The following is a 21,341-nucleotide window of genomic DNA, read 5'->3' as shown; positions in this document are numbered from 1 at the left end:
CCAACAGTGAGCCTGTTAGTAATTATATGGACTTATATTATATTATATAGAGAAACAAATAGTTATCTGTGTTTCAAAACACTATTTTTTTTTGGTGTATGTTTTAAAAAACATTTAATTAAGAACAAGTATGCTCTTAATTTAAAAGATGCTAAAAGATCTCTGCAATCTAGCTGAATCTATTCCCAGTGATAGTTGCAGCTCAGGCTTGTTTTTTCCTACGTAAGGTTAAGTGGTCTTACGTCCGTACTTCCTTCTTTACCGTACAGCTAGTCCTTGGCTTACGACCGCAGCGGAGCCCAAAATTTCAGTGGCTAAACAAGACCGCTAAGTGAGTTGTGCCTCATTTTATACGACCTATTTTTGCTACAGTCGTCAAGCGAATCACTGCAGTTGTTAAGTGAACCATGCAGCCATTCAGCACATCTGGCTGGAAGCCAGCTGGCAAGGTTACAGATGGCAATCATCACATAACCCTAGATCAGTGCAGCTGTCACAAATACATGCCAGTTGCCAAGCATCCGAATTTTGATCGTGCGATCACATGGATGCTGCAACAGTTGTAAGTGTGAAAACTGAGCATTAATCACTTTTTTTCAGTGCTGTAGAACAGTCACTAAGCAAACGGTTGTAAGTCGAGGACTGCCTGTGCTGTACAGGTATGCGAAACAAAACTCAGTTCTGCTCTGATCATCAACCAAATCATCTCCCTTCAAATTTTTGTGATGTCCTAATCAATTTCAGCTTGATGACATGGCATAGTCCATTCTTCTTAAGCCTGTGCAACTTACACAACTTTGATTTAAACGTAAGCTTTAAAGGGGTTATTTCTTCCTTACAGTGTTTTAGGCCTTAACAATGGTAATTATGTGCCATAAAAAGAGGTCAGTTCCACGATATATGCATATCAGAAAATTAGGCATATTTACTGCTTATTACTTTTCCATCTGGTGGTGTTGTTTTGCAGGAATTGGCACGAACTTGGTTGGGTTACAGTCAATGTGAGCAATTTTGCAGGATGAGATACGTAGTTTACTTTAGCAGTTTGTGTTGTCTTCCATCGTTCAGGAATTCTGTATTTTTTATTTAGAAAAGAAAGGAAGGTTTATGCTCTTTGCAGGAACAGCCAAATTACAAAATGGGTGTTTCAACATGAGTGTCCTCGTACTTATTCCCTCTGCTGTTTTATGGCTGTGTTGATTAGTAGTAGACCCTTTGGAATTTCTCTGCACACAACAATAAGGTTGGAAGATTATGGAAGGTTGTAGGATTGCCTGTTTCAATGGGCTGTAGCAGGCCTCTGTAGTTTTTATGCTGCTAGATTGAAGAGAATATGGATGGAAAAGGAGACACTTGAGGGCAGGTATAACAGAGTGACCTCATCAATCTATTCGCTTTGCTCTTCTGGAAGAGGATGCCATGTTTGCAGGCCTAGTGCTTACGATTATCTTTTAGTTGTTGATTCAGTATGTGGATTGCACTTCGGTTGCTGTGTGTGTGTGTGTGTGTGTGTGTGTGTGTGTGTGTGTGTGTGTTTGAGGGAGCTCCTGGGATCACGGATATTACCCAGTATTGCAATGCAGAGATGAATGGCATAGAATAAAGGGCAGTTTGGAAGAAACGGGGGCTTAAAAAGTACCTCAAGCGAGACTCGAGAAGATGCATGCAGCCGTATATTTACACCAAAGTAAATTGCAAACTTTGAAGGAATTAAGGCTTCCCAGACATATATTGACAAAACAGCCATGCAACTCTGTAGCTCCACTGAGGAATCTAGTTACTATGGTCAGTAGCAAGGGTTGATGTGAGCTTCAGTGCGAATTGTGGCCAATAAAAGGGCAAAATCACATTATGATTTGATGTTCAGTATAAACCAGACAGAACTATAAAATATATTTTAAAAATACTAAGCTATCCTCTCTCTTTCTTTCTCTCCCCTCTCTTCACTTTATGGCATTTGTCATTACTTTGGATATTTTATATCTCTCTGTTCAGACTGAAGTCCCAGGTTTATAAACTAATTTTTCTTTCCTTGTCATTGCCAAAGGGAAGCTCAGAACTGAGTTACTGTCAGCTGTAAAGTTGTTTTTGAAATGGTTGTTCTTTATGTGATAGAACATGTTCATTGAACCAATAATAAATGCTTTTTACAGAAATAAGAAATGTTTTCCTCTTCTTGTTTGGCACAAGAAAAGCCAGTTCATGATAATAACAGGAATCTTTGTTACAACTGGAGTTAATTTTAAAAATATGTGGATCAACTTTGAAATCTGGGAGAATGTTCCAATTTTCAGGCACATTCACCTTAAGAACTGTGGCTGTTTTTGTGTCTTTTAGGCTTTGGAAATTTATTGTGGCAATTAATAAATACTCATCCGTTGGCACATAGTACTGAACTGACTAGTGTTGGTTTAAGGCAAAGTGGCAATGATCCTTTTGTCAATGAATGTTGGCGATATTTATATAGGTTCAAGAAGAACGGAGCTTGTCAAGTGGCTGATCTGATTGTGTTGTTGCTGCCATGGGGGGTGGGGGGTGAGATAGAGATGGATGATGATGATGACAACAATGATGATGGGTCTTTAAATATTGTAAGCTGCCTGGAACCACCTATGTGTGAGTTGTGCTGCTATATAAATTTATATGGAAAATATAGAAGGAGGGAGGAAGCGGGGAGGAAAAAGGGAAGGAAGGAAGGATTCCTTGGTGAAGCAGATACTGTTTCCACCCCGTGGTCCAGTAGCTGTGGGTTGTTTCTGCTGCGCTGTTGTGTTATGGTATTATGTATAACACCTGCTTTATTGCATATTTTATTTATTTACCTGGCTATTATCCTGGTTGCTGTAAGAATGCAAGGTAATTTAAACATAGATTCATAACAATTGTTTTCACCCTGAAATAGCAGTTGAAGTGATGATAAGAAACTCCATTTGATTGCTATGTTTCCAAGATAGAGGCATTTCAAAGTGCCCTGTGTTTAGGGGATTTAAGAACGCAGTCTTCAGGGATGAAGAATTCACCGTCTTTCAGTGGCATGTTTTTAGAAGCAGTCTTAAAAAGCAGCGGTGTCCAACCTTAGCAACTTTAAAATTGGTGGACCTCAATCCCAGAATGCTGGCTGGGGATTTCTGGGAGTTGAAGCCCACCAAATTTAAAGTTCCAAAGTTGGACATTAAAAATTGAAGAACAATGAGCCTAACCCTAACCCAACTGAACATGGAGATGTGTTGAACTTTTGTCATCTACATTCACACTCACTGGTGTGAATGATAGAGGTTGCAGTCAGACACATCTGGAGGTTCAGTAATCTTATGCTTAGGCTGACCGCTAAGCATAACCTTAACGCCTGCCAGATATAATTGTAATTTAACTCCATCTGGAGGGCAGTTGATAAAAAGGCCCGTGTAATGAATCAAGCTTTATCTTTTGTTTGATTCAAGAACTGAAGCAAAAAAGAAATGCTTGACTTGTGAGATTACAGTTATTTATGAATTTACTGAGTCAAGTATCACTCTCTGTAATGTTTTTTCAAAGTACATGGATTGATTCCCCAAAGAATGCCTCACAGTCACTTCTAAGGCTTTGGACCTGATGTCAGAACTGAGTGGCGTTTTCTGTATCCTGCAGCAGTAGATTAAAAAGGGTCTGATCTTAAAACCGCTGCATGTTCAAAAGATTCTGCTGTTTCCAAGGGTACAGTTGGCCAAGGACGGCGAGTAGTCAGTTGTCAGAACATTCTGAGATTGATGATACTTTTAATCTGGAGGTGTTAAAAGGGGGATGTTCATTTGAAAAGAAATATATATATATATATATCAGGAGCTCTACACAAGCTGGCATAAAGAGCCAGCTTGTGATTCTAAATGGAGGGCCAATCTGAGGAAGTTAGCTTGGGGTGTTTTCACTGTCACTCTTCTCAATCTGTCTCCACCATAAGATTCTGCACTAATAGTAATGCAAGGGTAGGAGAATTAGGCATATACTTCGAAGATCTAATAGGAAGGATGATATACCCGAGGTTAAATTACTCCTGAGTAAGAGTGATATACAGGAGGGAGAAATGGTCTACCTGCCCTCGCAGACTGCCTTTCTACTCCCCACCTGTGTTCTAAGAACAGAAAAGTAAATCCGCCTCCAGGTACTTACAGTGTGTAAACATGAGTGCCTGTCTGTGTGTGTTTTTTTTTTAAAACTGGGTGCCCAGACTGTCATTGCTCCCTCCTCCCCTTCTGTTGTTTGCCTAAAGCAGAAGGATGGAAATGTAGCAAATTGCATAACGTGGAAGGGACCCTCTTTTTCTGCAAGCAGGAGTTGATATTCCAGTCTGCATCTGGACTTAGAACTCCCAAAATAGACGAAACAGAGCTCTCGCGCCTGGAGAGGAGGAGAAATTGTTGGCTGCTACCTCCATGTATACATCTCTTGTGTGTTTTTGTATTAAACCTTCCTTTCCATAAATTGTTCTCTTTTCGGTGCTTCGCTATGGGAACAGTCAAGCAAGGGGGCTTCCCAGACAGCTTTTGTGTTGTGCGCTGAGAAGCTGGCAACCCTTAAAACAGCCTCACTTTTTTCCCCCCCTCAGTCTCAGACTCTTCCCTTTCCTTTTTCCCTCCTCCCATTTTCCCTTCGGCTCTGCTGACATTACATCGATAGATGTGCTTGAAAGGAAAACAGCAGAGAGGGTTGAACGCCTGCCAGATTCTCTTGCTGCTATCCCTTGCCTATTCTCTCTCTCTCTCTCTCTCTCTCTCTCTCTCTCTCTCTCTCTCTCTCTCTCTCTCTCTCTCTCTCTCTCTCTCTCTTCCAGGTCTTCAGTTGTATACATTTATTTCTTTCCTTGCTGTCTCCAGATTTCTTTGCTGCCTATGTATATCACCAAGGGATATCTCACACCCCCTTCCTACAATAGTTGATTCAAAAGATTAGTCTTTCCCCTTGGCTTCCTGGCCTACTCTCTGTAATTACACGTATCCTAACTGCGTTCAATATACTTTCTTTCTGGGAAGGTACCGGTGTTGATTGCACTTGTAGAACTGTTAGTTGATTATTCGGTGATTCCCTTAGGGATGCCAGCTAGGGGAAGGCTTTTACACTCTCAAAAAGTGTTCTTCCTACCCTCTGCTGTGAGTCTTTCCCGGTTTGTCCTCCAGAGTTGCTCATTTGTTGCTTAGCTGACCAGAAGAGATGAGAAAGGGGTCAGGTGAGGGGATATAAAAAAGGGAGATGGGCGGCAGAAGTTTTGATTAGACCTTTTCCAGGAATTTTTCTTCAAAAAAAAAAAAGATTTTTTTTATTTCTGCAAAAAAAAAGAAAAAAGACGTTTACCCCCATTGTTGTCTTTTCTCACTAGGTGGAAAGAATCTGTTAGTGGTTCGAGTCCTTCCTTCCTGGCACCCACTTGCGTCTTTTAAACATTTCGTTCTGATCTTCCTGTATATTTAGTTTGGTGAAGGGCCCTCCAACTTCAGATTTAACACCTACGAGAAGGGGAAGGGGGTTTAGTTTGAATCGAGCCTGATTAGCTTCACTGCTTGATGGCATCTTTGCTAGAAATCCATCGATTATCAGTTGGATGGCTTGTCGTTGAGATCTTGGGTTCCGCATAACTGAGGGTTATCTAGAACCAGCACACAGACAACTCAATAATGCTGTCCCAATATGAAATAACAATAATTGCTTTGGCATTTGGGCATTAGTAGAATTAAGACCTCCAGCAAAAATCAGACATAATACGCCCCATCTCTACTTTGCAGCTAAAATTGCTTTTTTAAGGAGCCCCCCCGCCCTGCCCCCCGATGATTTCCTAAACAACCCAGTTACCCTGGGGAGGGATATATTGCTGATAATGTCACGAAACCGATTGACACGGCTGATGTAAAGTGCTAAGAGCGTATGATTTATAGCAAACCAGAGAGAGTTGCTACCTTCTGTCCTACGACCAAGTCTTTCCCATCATTTTATTGTTTCGATTTTGTTGAAACAGCATTTTATTATTGGGAAATAATTCATCAATAAACTTAGAATGCAAGATTACCAAATTAGTAAGTATGGGGACAATTTGTGCCATATAACACAGTAGCCTGCAGGTAGTCCCTAAGTCCTAAGTGAACTTGGGGACTATTCAAAGTTACAGATGACACTGAAACAAGTAACTTATGACTGTTTTCCATACCGAGGACCGTTGCAGCATCCTCATGAACACGGGATCAAAATCCAGTCGTTTGGCAACTGATCCATATTTATTGCAGTTGCAGAATCCTGGGGTCCCCTTTTCCGTCCTTCTAACCAGCAAAGAAGCCAGATTCATTTAACAACCACGCTACTAACGTCAACAGCTGCAACGATTCACTTAACAACAGTGGCAAGAAAGGTCGTAAAATGGGGAGGAGGCAAAACTCACTTAACAAATGTTTCACTTAGCAGCATAAATTCTGGGCTCAATTGCGGCCATTTAAGTCTGCTTGTATAATGATCCTCAACAGAAATCGTGACTGACTTTGTCTTCTCAAACTGCTGACTCGAATCCTGGTTGGATCATGTGAGCTAAAGGGGCATCTGTGGTTCGGGCAGCTTCTCCTTTGGACCTGAGACACCACTTCCCCCCCCCCCCATATGTTTGCTCCTGCCAGAGTGATTTGGACCTAGCTTCCTTTCAACTCTGTTTTCATTGTCAACTACTTTGACTTTGAGAGGGAGGAGCAGTCCCAGAACCCCAAGTTCTCCCATCTCTCATCTGATGTGGAAGTTAGGCTTCTTTGCCGTGCCATCTTGATACAGTATTTTGCAAACATGCTAATTAATGAAAGCTTGTGTTCTCTTTCTCCCTCCTTCTCCTCTCCCCCCCCTCCCCTTGCAGCCAGTTGCTGAACCAATCCCAATCTGCAGTTTCTGCCTTGGTACAAAAGAACAAAACCGAGAAAAGAAACCTGAGGAGCTCATCTCTTGTGCCGATTGCGGCAACAGCGGTAGGTGACTTTCCATGTAAAATTTGGGCACTAAGGTTTGTTGGCACTGGACATGATCCATCTGTTGATCTGGTTGGAAACAGTAAATAGTTTCTAAAGGTAAATGGGAATAATTATAATGTTCTCGTCTGCTAGTCGATTCTATATCGGTTGCAGGAAAGCACCAGAGTCCATCCCTTGTTTAGCTGCAGTAATTCCCAGCTATTCAGGGTTTTCCATTTGAGTTTCAATGGAGATCATGCACGAATCTCTCAGCATGCACTGTTTTAAACCAGGCACTCGCCCGTTGTCCTTGTTGCTCAGGGTCTAGAAGTTATAGTTGATACAACACAGCTATTTTCGTTTTTACTAGTAGCCCTTGACATACGGCCATTCCTTCAGGGACTGGGCACCGAACGAACGCTAGTTAGGACGGGTCCTACTCCTCATAGTTCCTTCCAGCTCAGCGTTCTCACAGTCATGTGATCTGGGTGCTTGTCAGTCAGCTCACACTTAGGACTGCTTGTGAACACCTGAACTCTGTTTGCAACGTTTCCCTGCCAGCTTCTTCAAAAAGTCAAGAGGGAAAGGTTTGCAAGTTGCTGGGGAAAGTGTTCCCCACCTACGCAAGCTCTCCTGGCCTTCTGCAGGGCCCCTATGCACCCCCCGTGATCCACCTATCTTGGGCACTCCCTCACACCCTGCCAACCTGTGCCTCTCACACACCTTGTTCTCTCCCCCGCCCAGCAGCAGCCACTTACCTGTCTGCAGGCTTGGAACCTGCAACTTCCTGCCAGGTTTCACCCTGACTTTTGGCTTCACACCTCACCCAACAAGTGGAGGGTCTCGATTAACCATGGCAACTGGGATTGCAGGGATCGCCACCACCATAAATGATACGGTCACGCTTTATGACTGCCTTGCTTAGCAACAGAAATTTCGATCCCGCTTGTTGCTGTAAGTCAAGAACTTAAAAGAAAAGAAATAAAGATTTCACCTGTCCCGTCATCTCCAGCTCTAGGGAGGTGGTGCTTATCTCTGCTTCCTCGCTGAGGAAGTCAGTGTTGCCAAGCATGCTGTGTGGCCATATGGCCAGCATGACTGTACACCAAGGCACAGGGGACACTGTTACCTGCCCACCGAAGTGGTACCTAATTATCTACTTGGATTTGCGTACTTTTGGACTAGTCGGTTGGCAGGTGCTGGAACAAGAGAAAGGAGCTCACCCCGTCACGTGGCATTTGGGTCTCGAACTGCCAACCTTTCGCCTGACAAACTCTGCATCTTAACCACCAATTCACTGTGGCCCCTAAGTCAAGGACCACCTAGAATTAAAAAGAGAACACTTCACCTCACTAAACAGAAAGGAGCATTGGGTGGTCTTCAAACTTTTACAGCTCAGATCAAATCATTACAGCACAAAGGCCAGGTAGAATAAAAATAATAAAAGAAGTATTGCATCTTTCCATACCTGTGTGTAAACGGTCAAACCGTAAGTGTAACAGAATCTAGAAATAATTCAGAACAAAAATGCTAAACAAATCCAAGTAAAATAAAAAAATATATAAAAAAATACATTCCAAATCTAAATAACAATGAAATATATTCAGCAAATGGTAGCACTGAATTGGGTGACTTGAGAGATTGTTTTTGAAGGTGTACTTCCTACCTGTACTTCCTAACTGTACTTCCTACCTTCAAGACCGGACGCATAAGGGTCTGTTTGGAATCCATATGGCTTAGAGTTCCTATGGAACCTTGACCACATGGGCATAACCAAAAGTGCTTAGGAGTACCCTTAAAACATCCAAAGAGGACTGCTAGGGGCAAAGCATCCAACCTGCCTTACAGCGAAGACATTACAAAATTTTAAAATCGGAATAGATGGAGTCTGGAGCAAATCTTTTGGAAGTAAATGATAGATATTGGGGTGTGACGCTTTAGTTAACATTGTTGGGAGATCTATATCCCAAATTAGTTTCTTAGAGGGAGTTGTAGCATTAGAAAAACTTAAAAAGCACAGACTTTCCATAGAGAGGCCTAGAAGTTGAATTTTTATCAAGGGCTTTTCAAAGCCACGATGATTTCAAACAATTTTTAAATACTAATGGGATCAAACCTATAGGAAGCGGAATTAACTTTAGCCAGAAGCCGAGAAAAAGGAACCCTGCTCCAGCATCCAAGAGAAACTAGGCCAGTTTTGCCATGTTGGATGGCATTTTTAATGAATGTTGGAACCATCAACATGGCTGTAACACATTTATTTTGGATGGGTTCAATTACACGAAGCTTTGCAAAAGAGTCAATTTGGGAGCCATAAAGAAGCTGAGGGACTCTTTGAGCTTGGAAGACCTTTAGTTTGGAAGGACTATAATAGACTCCTTTCAAGTGGGTAAAATCGTACAATAGCTACAGAGGTTACGCTTTGCAACATTGCCCGATAAGAAAAATGAAGGTGCCAGAATAAGAAAGCATGAAATTGCACGCCAGGGTATTTATAGGTGTGCACCTGTTCAGCTGGCGTCCCATTTATTTGCCATTTATAAATTTTACGACGTTGGGTAAAAACTTTTTAAAAAAATTATTGATAGATTTTGTTCTATGCAAAATAAAACCGATGCTTTCCTCATTCCCACGTGTGAAGTAGCTTTAATAAAGACATCAACAGCGTGCGGCAGTGTTGAAATCACACCCTCAGCCAGGATGGGTGGGTGATGGGCTAAAACTACAAGTGTTTGGGTTACAGGGAGTCCTCAACTTGCAACATTTCATTTATTGACTGTTTGAAGTCACACCTGCACTGGAAAAAGTGTCTTGTGACCGGGGGTGGGATTCTACAAGGTCAGACCAGTTCTATAGAACCAGTTGTTACAATTCTGCACAGTTCAGAGAACTGGCAAATCACACCACTGGCTGGCCCCTCCCCGCCCAGCTCACTCCTCACCTGGCATGTGCGCCATCAAACTTGCCTGCATTTGGTAAGTTGCTATTTTTCCTCCCCCGACCATCAGCTATTCTATTGTGTCGGGAGATTTAGATTACCTAGAAAGCAGGAAATCGTTGGATTTCTTGCTTTCTAGCTAAAAGCAGAGCTGAACCTTCCTTAGGACTGAAGCTTCTATTTTTCAGTGCAGACTCAGGTAGCAGATTGCAGAAAGATAGATCTCTGAGTGAATCTGTGATTCTGTGAGCAACTCAATCTGCCTGCCTCCTTTGCCTGATTTGGGGTAAAAATTGCTCTTTTTTAAATAAAAAATTTAAATAAAAAATCAATGTTTAGATAAATATTTATAATATTTACATACAAGCCACGCCCAGCCAGTCACATGACCACCAAGACACACCCACAAATTAAGCCAAGCCCGGAGAACCGGTTGTTAAGAAATTTGAATCCCACCCCTGTTTGTGACCATTTTTCTCACTTAAGACCATTGCAGCATTCCCCAGAGTCAACGTGACCCAAATTTAGATGCTGGGCAAGTGATTCATATTTATGACGGTTGCAGCGTTCTGGGATCACGTGACCCCCTTTTGCAACTTTCTGACAAGCAGAGTCAATGGGGAAGCCACTTTCCAGCCATGTTGCTAACTTAACAGCCCCAGTCATTCACTCAGCAACGGTGGCAAGAGAGGTCATAAAATGGGGCAAGATTCATTTAACAACTGTCAACGCTTGGCAGCAGAAATGTTGGGCTCAGTTATGGTTGTACGTCAAGGACTACCTGTGTTGAATTTAGATACACATTTACGGCAAAAACAAAGATGTATGCTTCCTCAAAACAGGGGATACATCATTTCATTCTGAGCAGTCATTTTAGTGCCAGGAGGCATTTCTTTGTCCAAAAATGCTACACAGATGAAAACAGAGATAAGTTTTAACAAGTTTTGCATGAGTGGTACTTTAAAATCATACGTGAATCGTGGGCATGTTGAAATCATTTGGTTTCAGCCATCCACAAAAATCTTTTAGGGCTAAACTTTTCCTCCTGAAGCCGGAATAAAGTTCTTGGGCAAGAAACCATTTCCTTTTGAAAACACAGCCCGTGAATGAATGCAAAGTGCCGAGACTGTGTTTTGAAATCCTTGGACAAACCAGGAATCTTCTCCGCAAGACAAGAACGAACCGCGTTAGAATCTGTAACCTTACTTTTAGTAAACATTAACTCTTTTTTCCCTTGGCATCATGGAAATTCCTCTTGTATCCTTGGCACGTACAGGTCATCCATCCTGCTTGAAGTTCTCCCCAGAATTAACCGTTCGGGTGAAGGCCTTACGATGGCAGTGCATTGAGTGTAAAACCTGCAGTTCCTGTCGAGACCAGGGCAAAAATGCTGTGAGTATGTGAGCTGAAGGTTTATCTGCTGGATCAGATATATCAGACAGCAAGAGCCCTTAGACTGATATACCGCTTCACAGTGCTTTACATCCCCCTCTCTGAGCGGTTTACAGAATCAGCCTCTTGCCCCCCAAAATCCTGGTCCTCATTTTACCCACCTTGGAAGGATGGAAGGCTGAGTCAACCTTGAGCCCGTCAGAATTGAACTCCTGGCTGTGTTCAGAGTTAGCCTTCATTCTAGCCACAGGGAGGGAGGGAGGAAGGAAGGAAGGAAGGAAAACAGCAATAGTACTTGGACTTATATACCACTTTCCAGCCCTCTCTAAGCAGTTTACAGAGTCAGCCTCTTGCCCCCAAAATCTGGGTCCACATTTTACCCACCTTGGAAGGATGGAAAGCTGAGTCAACCTTAAGCCCATCAGAGTTGAACTCCTGGCAGTGGGCAGAATTTGCCTACAATGCTGCACTCCAACCACTGCACCACCATGGCTCCTGGATAAAACTTGGAGTAATCTCTTTTGAAGAATTCATCTGATTTGCACTTAGACTTTGATTCAGCGACAATCACATATACCTTTGTAATGTCCAAGTTAGAGCACTTTAAAAATACTTTTGGGCTATTTGGAAACTACAGCTGGCACAAAGTGGGACGGGAGTCCAGCTGGAGCAACTTATTGCAGGAAACCGTTGAAACAATTGTTTTATTCCCAGCATGTTTTTGGATCTAATCCAAAGCTCTGAGGTTACTGTTTAATGCTCCGAAGGGCCTTGTAGTCTGTGAACTACTATATTCCCTGTGTGCCCGACCATTTTCTAAAGCCATCAAATGCAAGCGATGCTTTGTGTCGTTCTGCGGCTCATGTTAGATAAGTGGGTTTGCACGAGAGCATTTTTGTGGCCCTTGTTGTTGGTGATCTTTTTAATCTTTTCTTTCCAAAGCATATAGTGAAGAAGCCGGTCTTGATTTTATTTATGTATGTTTATTTATGTAAACATTCGTTAAAACGTGTTTTTTTAAATAGAAAAGCAGAACACAAATATTGTGAAAACAAAAGTTGACACTTTAAAAAGAGCAATAACAAAAGTATTTCTTCTCGTGCTTGTTAGTTTAATATGTTGCTTGTCACAATAGTGACAAATTTATTTAAAAGTTAATTTAATACATAATCTTTCCAAAATCGTGACAATGTAATCAGTAACAAAATGACAATAAATCAGTAGAACAATCAAACTGGAATGTGAATAAGAAGGGTTTCTAACTTTCAACTACTGCAGACAGCTTTGAATGCAAAAATTGCAAAACCAGTTCTGCATGAGGTGGCTGTCTTGTTGATTGTGGTTTTTCAGAAAGTTCCATACAGAAGGTGCCCTTTGTGGTTGTTCTAACTTTAGAATATGAGCAAGGCATATGAAATAAGTTATTTATCAGAGGGGTGGTGGTAATTATGAAGAAGACATTCTCTTAATTCGTTAATTGAGCCAATTTGGTCTAGTGGTTAAGGCACCAGCCTTGGAAGGGCAAGACTGTGGTGTTCAAGTTCTGCCTTAGGAATGAAAGCCAGCTGGGTGAGTTTGGGCCAGTCCCTCTCTCTCTCAGCACAACCCACCTCACAGATGGGAAAATAGGAGGAGGAAGAAGATGTGTTGGGTAGGTTCGCCACTTGGGTTATTTGTAAAAATAATAAATAATAAATTTATTTGGGCTACAAATACAATAAATCAGTTGGTTACAGTAGGTAGATCTATATCCTGCCCTTCCTCTAAGAGTGCAAAGTAGCATGATCCACCACCAGTTTTATCCCCACAGCAGCCCTGGGAATAAGTTAGGCCAGTGGTTCCCAACCTTTTCTTCACCCCACCCCCTTTCAATGCCTTTTGTGACCATGGACACCCATGACTTAAGATTAAAATCACAACATTTCTTCAAGCCTTTGCGAACCCCCTCTGATGACATCGTGGTCCCCCAGGAGTCCCTGGAGCACAGGTTGAGAACCCTTGGGTTAGACTGAGAGAAGGTAACTGGTCCAAAGGTATCCGGTCAACTTTTGTGGCTGGGGAATGGCCTCGAAGTTGCTCTAGCCACCGTATCACCGTGGCTCCCTTAGGTATTCTCAACTGTGGCCCAACGCATTGGGGACTCCCAGGATGTAACTCTCCTAAGCTTGCGCATACAAGGCATTAACCAGAAACATCTTTGCCTTTACAGGATAATATGCTCTTTTGTGACTCGTGCGATCGGGGCTTTCATATGGAGTGTTGTGATCCCCCTTTGACCAGGATGCCAAAAGGTAAGGAGGGTGGCGGCAGCTCAGAAATGCTACAAGAAGGAGCGGTAAAGTTTTTTAGATGACGTGGAAAAACTTGAGCACGCGGGATAGAATCCATAGGCAGAACCGTTTACCCATTTGCACTCCTGTGCAATGAAAGAAACCGCTTTATGATAAAGGAGCTAAGAAAATGAACGGCAAGGCTAGTTTTTCTTCCCTGCTTTTTAACATATATACGTGAAGTTGCTGGGAGATGTTCTTCAGTGGTTCAGGACATGGTGGTCTCCTCAATATCCTTGTCTGGCGTCCTATGGAGGGAAGAGAGAGCAGCTCTCCGAGTTGTTGTGAATACACCAGGGTTTTCCATCACTGCCTCAAGCATTCCCTGTCAAAGAGCAGGTACATGATATGGGAATCCTTCTGGATTCACAGCTTGTGGTGGATGTCATGGTTAGAAGATTCCCAACTTCAGCTGGCGCTTCAGTTACAACCCTACCTCAGGCACAAGTGAACCTAGCTGCAGTCATTCTCCTGCTTATCGCCATCTAGCTAACTTCCCTAGTGTGCTCTAGTTGTGGTTGCCCTTAAAAACTACCCCAAACATTACAACGGATCCAAAAAATGCACCAGCTTGCATACTTTTTGGCTTCTGTTGTTGGAAGTGCGTATGTGACACTGGTTTGTGCACCCTGTATTGGTTGCCTTTTGGTTTCCAAGTGCAATTTAGGGTGCTGTTTTGTTTTAAGCCATAAATGGTTAGATCACTGCAGGACTACCTACTCTAACGAGTATTGTCCTAATTGATGAGGTCTAAGAGGGAGAATCTATTACCAACTCTTCATTTTCAGAAGATCCAGGTGGCTACAGGGAGGAGGCCCTCCTGTGAGGTGATAGCACTGATGCTATGGAACAGCCTCACAGTTGAGATCAGGTTAGCCCCCCCCCCTCCATTGAAAGCATTTAAAAACTGACCCCAAAGTGCTTTTTCAAGAGGCAAGTGGACTTTCTGGTTTTTCTTTGAAGATGTTTCGCTTCTCCTCCAAGAAGCTTCTTCAGAAGTTAGGGTTCTTCTCTAAAACAGGATTTCTCAGCCTTAGCAATTTTAAGATGGGTGGGCTTTTCACTCCCAGAATTCCCAGGTGGTGGGGAATGAAAGGAAGATGCGAAACGTCTTCAAAGGAAAACCAGAAAGTCCAGTTGTCTCTTGAAAAAGAACCTCTGAGACCACCATGACCTGGATGACTGAGAATCTTCCTAGACATTTAAAAACCGAATTTTATTACCGATTTTAGTATGCCATCTTCATTTTCTACTTTTATTCTTGCTAGGTTTTTTTTGTTTGGGCGGTGACGTTTTTACTGTTTTTAGAATTGCTGTCCTGTCCAGTTTTACTCACCTTTATATTCTGTGCGAGAATCTCCAGATAGAAGATAGAAATGTGGGGCACAAACAAGCAAGACTGTGGTGCTCTTGTATGATGATGGGATTTGTCTCTTACAGGCATGTGGATATGTCAGATATGTCGACCACGTAAAAAAGGAAGAAAACTACTCCAAAAGAAGGCAGCACAGATTAAGCGACGTTATGCCAACCCAATAGGACGTCCCAAAAACAGATTAAAGAACCAAAATGCAACGTAAGTACTCTGTGGCTTGAATAGAGATTGAAGCAGTTTTGCTGTTGGAGACGCCCTCCTTTTTGCAAATTTAAGCACCGAGTAACTTAGTAGCTACTTCGGAAGATGTTGGTATTACCTCAATTTTAAATAGATTTTTCCTTTAAACCTTTGGGTTTTTTTATTCACTAAATTCTTTAATATTCAGCAACATTGTTTTGGTTTCAACATTTATTTCCATTTTTAGCTTTGGAGTTTGCCAGATGAAGAGTCGGGGAGAGTTAGGTGGAAGAACACTTTTACAGGATGGCACCGTGCAATATTGATATTTCTTAATTCTGTCTTCTAAAAGAACACGGCTGCAAAAGATGGATTTTGCCAGAAGAGCTACCCTTAGGTTAAAAATCCTTCAGGGAGTTTGGATTTCAATTTGATTTAGAGCCATTAGTGAGCTTTGATTCTTAGGAAAAATGTATGTTGAACATACATTTAATTAATACAACTTTTGAGTTAGGGATGTCCATTAAATGTTTTATTTTTTATTTTGAGCTTCTAACAAAACAGTCCCACTTGAAACATTCCATCAGACCATTTTGTTAGACTAGCAAAGCTAGCTTATGTTCTGCTAGAAAAAATCTCGAAGCAAACTCGTAGACCATTCACATTTTGCTTTAGTCTTGGAATACTACCAGTCCTCAACTTATAGCCACAATTAAGCGCCAAACTTTCTGTTGTTAAGTGAGACATTAAGTGAGTTTTGCCCCATTGAATAACCTTTCTTGTCACAGTTGTTAAGTGGCTCACTGCAGTTGTTAAGTGAATCTGTCTTCCCCATTGTCAGATGGTTGCAAAGGTGATCCAATGACCCTAGGACACTGCAGCCATCATAAACGTGAACCAGTTGCCATTCACCCAAATTTGGATTACGTGACCACGGCGATGCTGCAACGGTCATGAGTGTGAAAAATGATCATGTCAATTTTTTGCAGTGCCGTTATAACTTTGAACAGTCACAAAACAAACTGCTATATGTTGAGGACTACACATACTCAAACATGCCCTTTCTTGTGGTTGAAGTAACTCTTTCCAAGGCTCTTAGAAAGTCCAAATTTTGCTCCGAGTCTGGACCACTCACACTGTTTTCTGCACCCCTGTTTTTTTAGGATATGGATATTTTCGATATTGCATCCTTTTCTAGCATCCCCCGCTTCAAAACACAGAACAGTTCTATTAAGATACTGATTTCTAAAGAAGACCGTTTACTTTCCTGCAACCATATTATCTCCCAGAAGTTCAAAATTGTTGCGGCAACAATGAAATCTTTGTTCATTATTTCATTTGAATAATCAGCTAATCATCTGGCTGGAGAATTCTGGGAGTTGAACTCCAACAAGTCTTAAAGTTACCAAATTTGGAAACCTCTGGATTAGATGCTTATCAGTTAATCCAATGCAAAAAAAAAAAAAAAACCACCCTGGGAAGCGATATAAAAGATAAAACATTCAGGGATGTGCCAAAAGGGGACATGTCGCTGTTCCATAACACACGCAGAATATTGCACACCTATTCTTATTCTGGAAGATTTACTTCTGGAAAACAGAACAGCTGGATTGGGACATTCTGGGAAATACTGGGATATTCTACCCTTGTATGTGTTTTAGTTTTGCCCACAAGTGAAACCACCTTTTCAGAAGCCTTTTTATAGATCCTAAGATTCTGGCTCATAAAATGGTAAAGGAGTCCCTGCACATTTTACTCATTGCTAGAGAGCAGTGATCATCTCCGTTTCTTGCTCATAAACACAGATTTTTAATATTTTACCAAAAATGGAAGCATGCGTTTTTTGTGGTGGCAGTTGTATTTTATGTTTAGGCAGAAGAGTCGTGAGAAATCAACACCAGGTGCCATTTTGCACAGTAACATGGAAGTAATTTCTCTGTTGAACTATTGAACGTAGTTGGATTTGATTCCAGTAAACTCACAGGGATGATAAAGTATAACTCACAGCCCAAGGAGAATTTTTTTAAAAAAAAAATATACTGTGAATCAACTACTGTTTGCAAGCTTGGTTGATACTTTGCTGTCTTCTTTTCTGATAGCTAACACCCTCTTCTTTTCCTCTCCAATTATTTGTTCAGATCAAAAGCCCCCTTCAGCAAAGTTCAGACAGGACCCGGTCGGGGTCGTAAGCGTAAGACCCCCTTATCCAGCCAGTCAACTTGCTCATCAGATGGGGGTTACTTGGACCAAGTTGATGGTCTGGAGTTCTGCGGCGATGCGAGCATCACCTTGAAATTCAACAAGAAAACCAAAGGGCTTATCGATGGCCTTACCAAATTCTTCACCCCGTCCCCCGATGGGCGTAAAGCTCGAGGAGAAGTCGTGGATTACTCTCAGCAATATAGGATCAGGAGAAAGGAAAATAGGAAATCAAGCACTTCAGATTGGCCCACAGGTAGCGAAGAGAGATTGGCTCTGTGCTTTATGGAACTCGGAGGTTGTCAGGGTAAACGGCTACAACAAAGAAACTGCGATAACCACAGTTTAAGAGCTGTCCATTAGAAATGATCTGTTGTGTTATCATAGGAAGATCAGAGCAAATCTTTATCTTGATTTGCTTGCAATTTATTGTTTTAGTCAATAATACTCCAAAAAGCATTGGAAACTGGTTGGAATTACTCTGTCTATTAACAGGGGTTGCCAACCTTTTTGACCTCAGGGACCGCCAAACTCATAATTTTAAATCCCGCAGACCCTGGGAAAATCCCCCAAAAAAGTCTGCAGGAAAATTCCCCACCCCGTTTTCCTACCGATCGATCATTCTTTATTTGGGATCACAGGATACCGTCTCCAGCTCCATTCTCGGGGAGTGGGGGGGAGAGACTTTTGGCTTCGTGCAAGGAAAGCAGCAGAAGCAGCAGAAGTCTTTCTTTCTCTCCCCCAAATTCTGTCAGAAACAAGTCTTTGTGAGACTCGTCGTGCCGGCACAGCTTCTTGGAGCAGGAGGCCTTGCAGGGTCCCAAAGACTCATCTTTCTGAAGGAGTTTGGGGGAAGAGAAAGAAAGACTTCTGCTGCTTTCCTTGTGTGCAGCCAAAAGCAGAAGAAGAAAGAAGCGGAAAGAAGCAGCCCGGTGGCCAGGCACGTGGGGCAAGTCCCCTCCCTCCGCCCTTTCCCCCCCCCCACAGCCTGGTGTTGTTTGCAATGCAAGTGACACGATCCTTGTGTTCCCGCAGGCCATGTGGGTGCCGCAGCCTTGTATTCCTGTGCAGCCTGGATTAATTGCTTGGGGGAGGGGTAACATTTCTCTGCGGACCACCAAAATATTCTTGCAGATCACCAGTGGTCCCTACCCACCGGTTGGTGACCACTGCTCTAAAGAGCATTGGAAACTGTTTGGAATTACCCTGTCTATTAACTAGAGGCTTTTGCCATAAATCGAGAGAGGGCACAGGGCTGTTTTTGAGGAAGGGTTTTGGGTGGATGTGGAAGAAAGAAAAGCACTTTCGGTAACCGAGAAGACTTCCTTCTCTTGCCAAAATTAAGGAGGATGAGATTGTCTTGTTAGAAGGCAAAGAAAGGCACGGATGCCATTTCTTAATGGAGAAATTGCTTCACTTGCTGTTTCAATTGTGGATAGTTCATCCAGGCATTCTTTTAAATGTTCTGTTTTCAGACAATCAGGATGGCTGGGATGGAAAACAAGAAAATGAAGAGTGGCTTCTAGGAGGCCCAGACGTCATGGCGGAGAAAGATATGGAGTTGTTCAGAGACATCCAGGAGCAAGCATTGCAGGTAAAGTCAAGCTAACTTCCACCCAGTGTGTTCACAGCCAAAGAAGCTCACCAAGAAAGAAGCTTTTACTGCTGTCAAGGAAACCGAAGGAGATCACTGACATAAGATTTTCTGAGTATCAGACCACTGATGCGCAATTTATTAACTCTGATTTTGGTGCAAGAAGTTCTGGGGAAAACTTAGAAGACACTATGGCATGGCTCAGAAGCATGGGCCTGAGGATGCAACCCCCTGCTGGTTTAGGAAGACCTAGCTTATAAACCTTCCATGCAAATGGGAAACAATAATTTGGATCATTGCAGAATTAATATGGAATTACTGCTGTAGAGTTGAATACATTCTAACTGGGCATTTCTTGGTGGCTCCTCTTTCTGTCACGCACATCTAGTTGTGTGGGAACTCCCTTGAGATCCTTGTACAGTTTGTTACTTCCCTTTTTAGGAGGGATAGTAATTCAGAAAAACGTTTGGCAGTCTCTAAAACGTTCCATATTTTTGGAACACTTGTTCTACAGCCAGACATTATCCTCTTTTTAATGAAGGCAGGATTGATCACATTAGGAAACTATAAGAGAGTGGGAAGTTTGGGCTGCATTTACAGGTAAAGATGGGGAAGAGGCCTAAAAATTGTAGTGGCCCAGTGGTTAGAAGGCAGAATTTGCAGGCTTACTCTGTCCACACCCAGGAGTTTGATCCTGACCAGCTCCAAGTTGACTCAGCCATCCATCCTTCCGAGGTGGGTAAAATGAGGAGCCAGATTGTTGGGGGCAAGAGACTGACTCTATACCGCTTAGAGAGGGCTGTAAGGCACTGTGAAGTGGTGTATAAGTCTAAGTGCTACTGCTATGGCTTATTTGGAACCAACACAAAGGTGAAAAAGCATGGAAAAGCATGCAAACTTAAATGAACTGGTTAAACTTACACGTCTCTCAACTTTACTAGCCAAAGAGCCACTGCAAGACGAAATACGTGTCTCTCTGTTAATGTACGATGCCTTCAAGCCTTCGAAGCAAATTGTTTTAGTGTGGGTAGCAAGACAGAGAAGTGTGAAGCACTCGTGGTGGGGCTAGTAAGAAAGCACACGTGTTTTACAGCCTTCAGGAAGCATTAGATCCGTTCCTTCATGCCACAACTTTGCTAATTGGTTTGTTTTGGCAAGGACTGGGTTAAATGCAGCCGAGTAGCTGACGCAGTCCGTCTCTAGGTAGATCAGACGGCCGCACCTGACCAAAAGGGAATTCACTCAGTAAAAATGCAAAGATGGCTCGCTGATTTATTGGGGAATCTTGTCTGACAAGAAGAACCTCAGACTCTGTGTGGCCAGTTTGGGTATTGGCAGCTTTTGATGAAACCTGGGACCACCTGAAGGGGATTTGGGCTGTTGTGATGTGCAAACAGTTGTATTGGAACTGGGACTTCACCTTTATTTCGGATGCTCAGTTGGAGGCTGTCGGGAAGGCGCAAACTCACACGCTGTTATCACAGGTACAGTGAGCGGCGTTCCTGCTTGAAGCATCTCTGTGTACGATTAAAGAAATTCCAGCGGCCCCCCCAAAATACGAATATTCTCAGTTTCCCTAGTGAGATCATAGTTTTATATTCATTCTGATTGTTAAAAGCAATTACGTATTTTCCATTCTTATTAGGAATGAAATGGCGATTGATTCAGTAGGGCCCAAGGGGGCTTTTTCAGGAGGCAACTGGACTTTCTCGTTTTTTCTTTTGAAGACATTTTGCTTCTCATCCAAGAAGCTTCTTCAGCTCTGACCGGATAGTGGGGAATGGAAGCATTTATACTCCTTGCATTCAGTAGGCCGTATTCTTACAGGATGTTATTCCACCGATTAGTCTGTTTGTTAGAGCACTTGCACCTGAGCAAATTAATTGAAGGCAGCTTGTAGAATTAAACTTTTTTTTTCTCTTTCAATTTACCTGTTGTGTGTCCCCTCCCCCGCCCAATAAAGAGACTTTCTTAAACTGCGATGGAAACGCATTGTCTAGTTTGATTTGCTCAGACTCCTTAGATGCCCGAGGCTTGAGACTTCTTTGGTGAACCCTGGCAAAGAGATGGCATTTGAAGAAATTGAATTTCCTCTGGTGTGCAATGCGATACACTGACCGAAAGCTTTTGTTGTGCGGTGTTGTGAATAGGTCTAGCAGGTTGTACGCTAGTATGTCGGGTAAGTGTGAAGGCAAGGCAAGATTTTTCAGAGGCAGTGTTAGACTCATTGCTACTTTGAAACGGTGAAATAAAAGAGATGGTAAACAAGGCACACCTATAAATTCCCAAGGACTTGCTTTGCCCTGAGGTTGGTATAGGAATATACAGATTGCTTTGTGGGTTAAGATCAAAGGTTTTGCCTTCTGTGGCATCCTTTTTAACAGTT

General features: G+C 42.4%; 1 protein-coding gene across 1 annotated transcript in view; it reads left to right on the top strand.

Moving 5' to 3' along the window:
- Window positions 1–21,341, top strand: part of KAT6A (lysine acetyltransferase 6A) — a 59,445-nt gene that overhangs the window by 12,408 nt on the left and 25,696 nt on the right. The window contains 6 exon segments of the mRNA XM_026715177.2: window positions 6,857–6,965; window positions 11,162–11,277; window positions 13,487–13,568; window positions 15,048–15,183; window positions 17,301–17,617; window positions 18,837–18,955. Coding sequence (XP_026570962.2) covers window positions 6,857–6,965; window positions 11,162–11,277; window positions 13,487–13,568; window positions 15,048–15,183; window positions 17,301–17,617; window positions 18,837–18,955 — 879 coding nt within the window.

Source organism: Pseudonaja textilis, chromosome 9, assembly GCF_049901715.1.
Source record: "Pseudonaja textilis isolate UNSWEBS1 chromosome 9, rPseTex1.2, whole genome shotgun sequence".
NCBI classification, from domain to species: Eukaryota; Metazoa; Chordata; class Lepidosauria; order Squamata; family Elapidae; genus Pseudonaja; species Pseudonaja textilis.
Note: the sequence above shows the minus strand (reverse complement) of the source record. Positions and strands in the feature narration are given on the sequence as shown.